Source organism: Alexandromys fortis, unplaced genomic scaffold, assembly GCF_014885135.2.
Source record: "Alexandromys fortis isolate MF-2015 unplaced genomic scaffold, M_Fortis_MF-2015_v1.1 scaffold_2_1_26212458, whole genome shotgun sequence".
Lineage (NCBI taxonomy): Eukaryota > Metazoa > Chordata > Mammalia > Rodentia > Cricetidae > Alexandromys > Alexandromys fortis.
In genome coordinates, this window is record NW_026067930.1 from 2,987,777 (window position 1) to 2,999,439 (window position 11,663).

General features: G+C 53.3%; 2 protein-coding genes across 3 annotated transcripts in view; one reads left to right on the forward strand and one right to left on the reverse strand.

Annotated features, from left to right (window-relative positions):
• The first annotated feature begins 10,308 nt into the window (after window positions 1-10,308).
• Window positions 10,309-11,663, forward strand: part of LOC126503558 (maestro heat-like repeat family member 5) — a 76,703-nt gene continuing 75,348 nt past the window's right edge. The window contains exon 1 of the mRNA XM_050145323.1: window positions 10,309-10,910. The gene's annotated coding sequence lies outside the window, so the exon portion shown is untranslated. The remainder of the gene's footprint in view (window positions 10,911-11,663) is intronic.
• Window positions 10,901-11,663, reverse strand: part of CUNH8orf90 (chromosome unknown C8orf90 homolog) — a 7,925-nt gene continuing 7,162 nt past the window's right edge. The window contains exon 2 of one of the 2 annotated variants that reach the window (XM_050145324.1): window positions 10,901-11,616. In XM_050145324.1, the coding sequence (XP_050001281.1) occupies window positions 11,156-11,616 (461 nt within the window). In that variant the 3' untranslated portion in view covers window positions 10,901-11,155. The remainder of the gene's footprint in view (window positions 11,617-11,663) is intronic. The other variant, XR_007592327.1, reaches the window with a different exon arrangement.

The window sequence follows — 11,663 nt, forward strand, 5'->3', positions numbered from 1 at the left end:
TTGTGCTTTAGGAAGCTGGGGCCAGGGCTGGAATGTCTACCTACTTGGTTTGAGCCAATAGGGCAGAGCCCTGGGCCGTGGAATAGCTGGGATCTGCCTTGAGATAGAAAACTGCCCCCACAGATCTAGGCTCAAGGTCAAGATTTTGTAAAAATAGATTTTTTTTTTCTCCGTGCATCTTCAAAAGCGGCCGTAAGTGAAATGGACCGCTTTTGGTTTGTTGGATGTTTGCAAGTCTGTGTGGCTGAGGGTATGCTGCCTGCCTGAGGCACCACTCCAGGCCATCACTTTGATCTCTCTCCTGCCACGAGCACTTCACCTTCCCTTGCTCCTTCTCAGGCCACGGGGCAGGCGGCACCCAGCGAGGCCACAGAGGAGGAGGGCAGGTGCAGAGAAGCCCGGGACATGTGCACAGAACCTGCCAAGATAGCGGGGACGGCGCTCAGACTGTGCTGTGGGTGCACATGCCGGAGAGAAATGACCTCACAAGGGCCCTGGAAGGCACAGTGTGAGTGTCACATGCCAGAGCTCACCAGACCTTGGGGCGGGGAGACTTTGGCGGTGCTGTTCCCATAGACACTACGTAGGAGGGGCAGCTGTTCCCAGCGTTTAAAGATAGAATGATGCGGTCCCCTGCCTGATCTGGGACCCGAAAGCCACCAGGAACCTTCAGGTGAAGGCAGGAGAGGGTGTTCCTGGCAGAGGGGAAGGAAAGTATGAGGGTCGTGGAAGATGGGGTGAGCCCTCTCCAACTATGTGATTTACATGACCCCCAGGTTCTTCAGGAATCTCCAGGCTGACAGAATCTAACATCAGCATACTAGAAGACTGGCCGAGGAAACGGCCATTCGCTCGTGACCTCATCCAACAAATACCAAACACTCCCTCAGAAGAAGACCCCTGACGGAAGGAGACACATGGGCATTGAGGAGGCTAGAGGAAGAACTCGGAAACCCAGACGATGGCAGTGCTAGCTTCCTCCTCTGAACCTTGGGAGCCTCTGAAGGTTCATGGGTAAAGAAGAACCATAGCAACTTCACCATGCAGCAGCATCTTTGGGCTGTGAAGTCAGAAGGCTTGCTGACATGCCAGCACCACAGGGGACACCGTCTGCCGTGGAACGCTGGCTCTGTTGCCTCCCGGGAACAAGCTCAGGGAAACCCTTGGGATTCAGCTGAGCCCCTGCTCAGAAAGGTGTCTTTTTTTTGAAAAATGTGAAAAGGGAGACTTATTAAAGAGTCAATTGCACCAATTAAAGCGGCTTTTCTCTGGGCGAAAACTCATAAATATGACACTGAAATATGCAATTTGCATAATGTTTTCATTAATTCGATATTTTCATTATTGCCACAAAATAAAAATGACAGACCCCAACAGTGGGGACCTTCTGCCAGCACCCAGCTGGGTAGAGTCTCTGCAGTGACCATCTACCAGCACCCACCAGGCACAGACCCCGCAACCATCGCCTGCAAGCACCAGGCCAGACAAGGTCCCTGCAGTAATGCCATCCTCCAGGTGACCCAGTGACAGATATTTCCATGCTTCTCCCTGGCAGGTAACCCACTAGGTAAGGCAGCAACCCATTGGGCTACCAATCACGGCTGCCTGTTAGACCAACAGCAGCTGATTGGTCCAGGCGGTGAGCACACCACCCAATGGGACCAGTCAGGGACCTTCCCTGGAAGCCTTTTAAGCTGGGCCTCAGGAGCCTTTGGTTTTTCTCACAGGGCTGCTGTGGGTAGCTTTTCTCCCTTCCCTGCCAGAACACAGCAGAGAGCTGAAAATGTTCCCAAAGCAGGGATTGGGCTCAGCGCAGGGCTCCAACCCTCCACAGACCCCCTCCACCCAACACTTGTACACCCTCCAGGGGTTCACTGAACACCTGAATACCCATCCTGCTGTCCATCTTGGGAGGCTGGAAAAAGACAGCCTACTGGTCCCAGCAGTCATCCTAAACAAGATACTTTATCTCCCAGAACCAGTATGTTATGATCTGTAAAGAGAAGAGAACAGAACCTACCTGCAGAAGGTTGGGGAGGTCAGAAGCAGGTTGTGCAGACCTCTAAATCTGGCTGTTTAGGATGCTGGGACAGGAGGATCACATGTTCAAGGCCAGCCTGCGCATTTCGTGAGAGCCTGTTTTAAAAGGTAAAAGAGAGGATGGGGCTATAACTAAGAAGGGTGGGCACCCAGGACTCCTGGAAGAACTGGATGTCAATGGTAACTCCCTCTCCTTCCCAGCATTCCCATGACAGCTCCAGGGCATTGAAGGGACCTGCACTGAATAAAAGGTGAGAGACTGTGGGTTAAGAGAAGGGGGCATCAATACATCATCTCACATAGGGGCTTAAAGGACACCCACTAGGGATGCCAGCACACCCCAGTCACCTTCCCTAAGGCCCACATTATCATTCCAGAGCCTGAAGGTCTTCCCTGAATGCCACACCTACCGTGTTTACCTGCACGAGAGGCACTAGTAGAGGGCACTGAGGCCTTGGCACATATCTGACGCGACCAAAGTTCTGCTGCACTGAGGTCATAGTTCAGACCATGACCAGCAACTGGACTATAACTGCAACCAAGACTGAGGTTCAGATGGTTCCCAAGATCAGCTCTCAACCTATGGCTGACATCATGGCTCAGCCTAAGGCCAGGGTCAGTGCTCAGCAGGTTACTGGTATCAAGCCTCAAGCCTGTAAGCATGGATTAGGGCTCAGTGCATGGTCAAGGTCAGGTTTAACATGCATCTGAGATGAGGGCTCAGTCAATAGTAACAAGAGGAAGCCACCTCACCACAACCCCAGCTCTCGGGTCCATCCGAGGAGACCCAAATGAACTGACTATCACGTCTAATGACCAAGCACACTGCTGTCTGGTTCTCTCTCTCCCTTCCCACTCCCAGCCCAGCCAGGCAGCAGGAGAAGGTGTAATTAAAAATCAGGTTGGTTAACACGAGCACAACGTACATAATATTTAAAACATCCGAGCGCCTTTAACTCGCTACCAACGTGCGTTCGCTCATTAAGCAGGCATCTTTTTTTTTAACGGCAGCAACACTGCAAATAGCTCTTTATTAAAATGCTCAAAACACCATCTGGTCCTTCACTGAGACTCCAAAGCTGGTGGAGGTAGACCAGCGTGCTTGGAGACATGGAGATTCCCGACTTTATCTGCCCCTGACCCCAACCCGTGTTCCGGGTTCTCATCTGCCACGTCGTCACCCTCCCACTCACCTCATCCTCACAGCATCCTGATTTACAGGGTGATGCAAGGCGAGGCAGGGAGATGTTTGTCCCAGTCAATAGTGGGAAGAGGATGTGCAGATCTGAGCCTGGGTCCTTCTGACTTTCATCCGGGCTCTCTCCAGGAGTATATGAGGTAGCAAAGAGGAAGTAAAGAATTGGAAGCCTCACCAGTCTACGCAGCCAGAAGGGAAGATGGCACTGTTTGCTCAAATGTCCACCACCATCACTGTGGCTTGGAGATGTGGGTTGGGAGCCTACAGTTCAGTCAGAAGGCCAAGCAGGCACAGGTGGAAGTACTTTTGCAAGCTGCACAATGAACACAGGGGCTCCAGATAAGGTCAAAGGGGATCTGGAGCTGTCCCTGGAAATGAGGCCATAACCTGGGAGAGCGTGGGAGGGTCTTGGGTCTGGCCACAGCTGCTGACCTTCTGGTGCTAGACCTCAGCAGTGAGACAAGAAGATATGGTGACTCTGGAGAGGGATTGATGAGGAGGACAAAGACCTGACAGGACCTAAGGGCTCATAAGGCTAGGGCGAGCCTCAAAGCAATGTGTCCCACTTGTCGGATGTTTGGCAGCCTGCCAGCTCTGTGCCTCTGTGTGAGATGCTGGTCAAGACTAAAATCCAAGAATCCCAGGCCACATCCTTCTGGGCCAGTTCTTTATATGGAGACCCGTCCAGCCCTCTACCCTCTGCCTCAGTCTCTCCTCAACGTGAAATTCACAGGGCTACAGTGACAGAGTGTGAGACTGCATGGGGGATCCAGAACCACAAAAGCCTTCCTGTTACTCACATGGAAAATAGCTGGCATGGGAGCCCAGAGACACATGCTCACATGCGTGTATCACACTGACCCCTGTGCACTCCTGTGTACACAAGCAAGAACATGTGTTTACACACAGGTACACACATGCACACATGCAGGTTAATGGTATGGCACAGTACATGCATATCAGCAAAGACACTTGCATACATACAGGTGCACATGTGTCCACACACATGACATAAGCAAACACAGACACACATGGAGCAGCATTATGCATACACATGGGTGCAGAGTGCTTGGGTTCCAGGTCTGTGTTCTACTTATATCCTGTGTTCCCCCGTGTATATGGCTTCATTCAGCAGTGAGTTACATCAGGCATGACACTCTGTTAAAAAATAACAGCCAAATTTTCAGTTTCAAAAAATGATTTAAGACATGTTCCAAAGAAACAAAAGTATAGAGAGGTCTTAAAGGGACAACATGCAGAAACACCCCCACACACACCTATTTTCTGGGTCCTTCGAGGGGAACTGGTCTCAAATCCTGCAGGATAAGAATACATGTAAACCCAGCACTATGCCACTATGGACCACTCCACTGTCCCTACTGACCACTTAGAAAGCCTGGGCCCTGGCCACCAGCTCTCAAAGCCCAAAGACAGAGTAGAACTTGGCTAGAGGAGCGGTATCTGGGACCACGGGCTGGCAAGCGCAGGCCCCCTTTTCCTGCACCAGTCCCCAGCAATAAGTGGAAAGTGTCAACTTATTCCCAGCTGTTGTTGCCAAAAAAAGAAAAGAAAAAAAAAAGCCCTCGGGGTTTCAAGGAAACTCACAACAACTTTAGAAAATGTGAGAACAAGATGGATGTTCTGTTTCTCTGCGCATTCAGCCAAAGCCAGGAGCCTGCGTTTGTCACATGCATTTTTGGAAACCCCTGGAAGTGGACCGGGTCAGGGGACCTCCTTCAGGCCTGCCATTGTTTCTCCTCAGGCCAGGCTGCCTCCCTGAAAGGAGATGTCTTTCATTTCTCTTTATTCCCAGGAATAATGGTTCTTGACAAGAACGACTCCCACTAGCAATTAGCAATGATTAATGGCGAAGTCCACTACAGCCCGGAGGAAGCGCAACAGGAGGGGTGGGCAGTGCTGGCATACGCATGGCCTTGGCACAGGTGCTGAGCCCCAGCAGGGGCAGTGTTGAGACTCCCAGACTCTTGTCAGTGCTCTGGGATTGGAACTGGGCAAAGGGCAATGGTGGAATGGCAGGCTGAGATCAGAGGCCACCATGGCTCCTCCGCTCACACACACAGACACACACACATACACACAGACACACACACACTGAACATGCAGACGCACAGACAGATCTAAGCTCTGAATGTCTGGAAAGTCTTTCAGTCCTTGAGATACGTCAGGCAGAGTCCTTTCTACACAACGGTCCTTTCACTTCTCAGGAAGAACAGGATTGAGACCCATTTGCCCAGGGACTGGGTTGCCCAGAGTTGGTACCAGACACTCTTCTTGCCTTTGTTGTATGTCTCTGTTTCCACAACTGTTTCAATGGGAGCCACCGTGAGGCCTAGGGCTGGGGAGTTATTTGGCATCGAATCTCTACTGTCACTCTGGGTCAATCCCTTCATCCCTGTCTCCTGGGGCCCACAGCTGCACACACCTGCACTCCAGATGCCTGGTAACCCACACAGACCCCCGCTCCTAGCAGCTGTGAGGTGCCTCATCTGCCCGGCGCCTCATCTGCCCCACCCTCCTGAGGTTCTTGCTCCTCTACCCAAAGCTCAGAGAGAAGGGACACAGGGTTGTCAGCTCCTTCTCTTAATTGAATTTTAGGGCTCATTAGTGTTCAGTAATTAGGGGGCCAGAAAGCACTCACCACCCCAGTGACAGCTCAACTATTTGGGCTTGAATTTAGTCTCAGCAGACTGCCAGGAACAGCCCTGAAGAGAAGACCCGCATAGAGACTAGTGTTTGCCAGTCCATTTCCCTGATGAGAAGCTCAGGGCCTGCCTGCTGGGAGGAGGATTTGAGGACAGTTATCCTGGGGCCTCTCAGTACTCAGCCACCTGTGCAGCCCTCCCTCACGGGGCTCAGATCCTCGGCACATCCTAGAAGGCCTCCAAAGCTAAGCCTCAGCTGCTCCTCCAGCCTTTGCCTCCCCACCCACATCCCGAGTGCGGTAATGACCTCCACAGGTCATTTGGGCATCAGGACACCACCCCTGAGCCAAGCATCCTTGCCTTCAGGTAGCCCCTGCTGCCTCCAGATCCCTCCTCCCCCTGGTGGGGCCAAAATCTGCTGCTTGTAGGAGCTGGGTTGTCACACAGAGTCACAGCCCAGAAGGACCGAAGCCATTTTCATAAGTCCTATAGCGAGTGCCCTCGCCCCATGCTACCAGGACACAGCCTCACATCTCAGAGGTTTAGTTCCTATCCTCACTACAGGACCCTGACCCCAGTTAGCCCCAGGACTTGAACTATGGGAAACCTAGGCACAGTTGCCATCAATCACCAAAACAGACAAGGGGTTTCTGTTTCATGTGCTCACTCCGACCATGACACTTTGGCCCACGAGTGGCAAGGACATGGTGCTTGCATTTCAGTGGCTCTCAGGGGTCCCTTACTGACCCCACCTGCTCCTAACCCAGGGGAAACAACCACTCCCAGAAATGCCAGCAGACTTAAATGGGCCACTCAGCAGCCTGCAGAGGTGACCCACCTGACCGTTCACACTAGGTCCACCCACCAGCAGTCTCAACCTTGGCCTTGAGGCCTGTCTCCAGGCGTCAGGGTCTGCCCCTACCCGCTCCCCTTGCCCTCCTGCCTTGGCTGAACACAGGCTTTATCTACAGGGGAGGGACGAAAACGAGATCCTCACAGCGACTCAATTACGCCTCCATCGGAAAGTCTAACACAATCAATTCGGGGAGCCGGCCGACATCATAACACAGTAATTAGGAACAACTTCCAACCCAGGGCTTCCTTTGAAGATTGTAATTGCAATTAATTAAACATCCTCACGGCTCCTCAGAATCTGCTCCTGAGGAAACCTGGAGAGGTGGGTCCCACTTCTATTCCTAGCAGCCTGGGAAGCAAAGAATGGACCAGTCTCCTTTTAATATAGCAAGGCATGGAGTCACCTAGAGCCGCTGTTAGGGGAACAGGACCCGGCCGGCCTCTTGACTCTGCTTGTGTACCCTGGACACCTCCCTCCCTCCCTTTTCTGCCATTCCCAGAATGGAAGGGGCCCCAGGCTGCCCTGCCTTGGCTCTGAAAGGTGATTATCCCAGATCATAGGCTGCTCAGGGCACCTGCTGTGTGCAGTTCTGCCATGTGCACACCTGGCCAGAGATCCTACCACCGCGGGGTGGTGTTTCACCCAGGAGTCAGATCCCCTATTAGGTGGATACATCCTGAGGCTGAGACAGATAAACCGTAGGCAACTCAGGCTCCCAGGAGGGCAAAGGGCCCTGGGAAACACTGCTACACTTGGGGCAGAGGACTGACTAGCCCTTAAGATAGGGGAACATACAAGGAGCAGCTTAGAAACGCCAGTGTGGGTGTTCCCTCAGCACCTAGCTCCTTGTAAGGTGGAGGTGAAGTGCCACCATTCAAGGCCAAGCTCTATGACCCTAGAAGAGACACTTCCCCAACTTCTGAAGATAATTTGAAGGCTTGTTTGGCTTTTGCGGTGTTTGCTTGCTTGCTTGCTTGCTTGCTCGCTCAAGACATGGTATGCAGGTACTATGCTTGCCTGGAGCTCACTATGTAGACCAGGCTAACCTTGTACTCAAAGAATTCAGCCACTTCTGCCTTTTAAGCACTAGAATTTAAGGCATGTGCACTATACCTGACCTTGTTTGAGGCCTTATGATGCTTTGCCAACTTGGTATAGCCTAGAATCACCTGAGGTAAAAGAAAGAGGTTGCCTACATTGGATTGGCCTGTGGCTTGTCTGGTATGTGGGAGGGTTGCCTGAATTTAATTCACTGATGTGGGAAGATCCAGCCTGCTGTAGGCAGCTCCATTCCCTAGGCAGGGGACCTGACTCTGACTATGCAATAGTGAAGGACTGAGCTGAGCACAAACAAGCAGGTCTTTCTGCTCTTGACTGTGGGTATGATGTGACTGGTTATTTCAAGTTCCCGCCTTGACTCCCCACAATGATGGACTGCAACCCAGAACTGTTCATTGAATAAATCCTTTCTCCCCTAAGTTGCTTTTTGTCAGAATGTCACCACCGCGGCAGAAAGGAAACTAGGACATGCCTCGTATATTTATGATCCAGACGTCAGGAGACTTGGAAGGCAGACAGCTGGAGGCAGCATCGGCGCTAGAGAGGAGGGGCCAGGAGTCCCAGAAGATGAAACCCAAGGAAAGTCATGCCAGTGGCCAAAGCAAAAACAGCACTGTGAGTGCTGCCCCTGGCGGCTGACAGCATTGTGGGTGCTCCCCCTGTGTAATGAGGGGCCACAGGGGAAGCAGAGGCCAGGAAGGACTGACTGCCCAGGACATCCCACCTCCGTCTGAGAGCTCCTCGAGCCTGAAGCTACCTTCACAGCCTCAACACCACCTAGCACACATAGGTGTGTGGCCAGACTGTCCACAAACTGCAGAGACCCCAGTCCGCAGCTCTTTAAGACAGCATGCTCCCTGTGGGTACAGTGGAACATGGGAGATTCAGCAGGAGCTGGCCATGGAGTCACACCCTTGAACTTCTTGCCTGTGGCTCAGCTCTCATCACCCTTTCCAATCTCCCCCACTATGGATGCCTCTAGAGAGGCAGGGATTAAGCGCTGGACTTCCTGTCCCAGGATCATAACTCTGTGGCATACCCAATATGTCCCTGTCTTCCTGACTCAGGTAATAGAGACTAGTGTCAACAGATGTGTGGCACTTCCTGGGGCATGGGAACACATTCACCACGGGCCACATTTGAGCCCCTGGGTCTTCTACACGTCTGTTCTTTCTGAAACAGCTTGTGGAAGCCTGCGGCCCATGGCCGTGGTGACGGTGAAGGTGGATGCTGTGTCAGATGAGCTAGCCCAGAGAGGAAGCAATCTGAGGGCACAACCAGCAAACCGGAAGACAGGGCTTCTATGACAACACTGAGTCCGGGGAGCAAACCTTTCCTGAAGCCGATGTTTCTGGCTATTTCAGTTACCTGATCACCCCAATCCTTCCTGTGGTTGAAGCCCACCTGAGATCAGCCTGACAGAACTCCTGGGGGAGGGGCTTTGATCCTTGCTGCCACTCCCTGGGACTGCCTGGCCTTTACCTACACTGTCCCCTCTGCCTTAGGCACCCTTCCCTATCCACAGGGCACCTTCCTCCTCACCCTTCGTCATAAGCGAAAGTGCCACCCCTTCCCAGAGGCTTTGACATCCTGCTGGAAATAGTTCGTACCATTATTGCTCACATCACTCCTGCATCTCCTTGTGATGTTTAATTTCCTGTTTTGATAACTCACTGGGGGGAGGGGGGGTCTTGGTGCCCTATATTCTCGGATTGGCTCAAGGCTCTGTCTCTGAGCTCTTAACCACATGACTTTGAAAACTATTTTGAAAATCAATTTCCAGAAAAGCGAGGTTAAAAACATAAAAAGCCCAACCCCCACATTTTCGTTATTATAACATAGTCATAAAATGACTTCACGGATGCTATGAGAGAGGAGGCGTGTGCTCCATTCCCCCACAGGGCAAGCTGACCTGCGGGACTTACTGGCCTAGAGGACTCCTCATAAGGACAGAGAGGCAGTGATTAAGTGCTTGACTTCCTGTCCCTGGGAGAATGGCTCTGCGTGGGAGCCAGAGGGCACTGGCCTCCAGTTGCCTACAGTATAAACTGCTTATATCTGGCCCCCTTCCCTACCCAATTGGTTTCCTGGATGCCCTGTCTGTGTTCGGAGGGTGACCTCCAAATCTAGATGCTGTCTTTAAAGAGCCTAAACAGATAGTATACCATATGGACAGACAGACACTAGTGCAGAGTCAAGACGGGTGTGGCCCGATTAGGAATCTAATGCCGGGGAGTGTTACAATGATGCCATCAGACGTCTCTATAGCATTGAAGAGATGCCCAAGTAGAGAAGAAGCCTAGAGCAGAGACTGCAGTTGAGGCCAGTGCAGTGGAGGGGAGGAAGGAAAAGACTGCCTCCTCCATAGCCCCAAGCTGTCTCTGGTACTGCGCCTCCTCCTCCCCCTTCTCCTCCTGCTGCCCCTGTTTCTCCTCCTCATCCCCCAAAGTGAACATTCCGTCTAAGTTGTTCTGCCAGCACTTGGGAATTTTTTTTTCTCCTCAGCGCTGGGAAATTATAAATAACTCCTGGATTAGAAGAAACAAACAAAAACTGAACCAAAATCTGAGTCCAGATGCTCTTGCGTGGGAACGGGCCTGCAGCCCACCAGCCCTCTTGTACACCAGGAACCCAAAGTCTCCCAGGCAAGAGAAAGACTGGTCATTTCACTAAAGGCCACTCGGCCTTGCTGCTTGATGTCCCACGATTTAGAGAAGCCTCCAGGGCTAGGCAATCCTTCCCTGCAGCCCACTAACTGTTGACGCAGACTCCTCCCTGGAATTTGCAACCTAGAAAGGGACAAGTTGGAAGCCCTGGTCACATGTGCCACATCCAGGAAAGTCTCTCAGATTTTCAAGGGACACATCGACAACACGCTCTGGGAGGGGACCGAGAGGAAGACAGGCTGGAGACTGTCAGAACTCCTTCCTGACACTGCCTCTCACATGCTCTCCGTGCATACACTCTATCCCTGTGCATCTCTAGCGGCTGTCATGGAAACCAGCAACGCTGTGGCACTTGGAGTGAGGTAAAGGGCAGTCAACATCCAGCTACTCCTTGGAGGCCAGGCTGTCCTCACCTTCCTTTCTGCCAGGTGAGATCATAACTTCCCATCCTGATGCTGCGTGAGAGAGCCAACACTGGGGTGGAAGGCCTGACTTCCCACCTTCCCCGACCCTTCTCCTTCTCACAGCCTGCCTGGGTCTCCTTTTCCATCTGGTTCACAGACTCGCTAGGTGATGGAGTTCGTGCAGGCATTGTGTCCCGCGCCCCTTCCCGGGCTTCTCTGGCGCACGGTGCAGGGCGATGCGGAACGAGGGGACAGGAGAGGCAAAGGCTTTATTCGGTGTCGCGACCCAGGGCGCGCCAAGCAGGACGGCCCGCTTCGGGCGGGAAGGCAGCGGTCGCAGGTGCCAGCAGCACCAAGCCATGAGGCCGACCCGCACCCGCATAACTCAGCGCCAGGCGCTCCAGGCGTCGCTTGCGCTCGGCCGCCTGCGCCGTGGCGTGCAGGGGTTGCAGCAGCGCAGGGGGTGGCGCGCCGGGGCCGCGCAGCAGGAAATCGAAGCCCGCGCGGTCCCGCGGATCGTAGAAGAGCGGCCCGGTGGCCGGGTCGGGCCCCGGTGGCCAGGCGAACGGAAAGGGCAGCGTGAAGTCCTCTGTGAGCACGCGGATGGCGAAGTCGTCCTCCTTGCCCAGCGCTCGGTAGGCGCTCCGGATGCCGCGGAAATGCGCCTCCCAGAGCTGCGCGTCGCCGCCATAGATGTCGGGGAAGCGCGGTGCAGGAGGCGCAGCGGGACCTGCGACAGGCGCAACAGTCAGCGGCGGGGGGGGGGGGGGGGGGGGG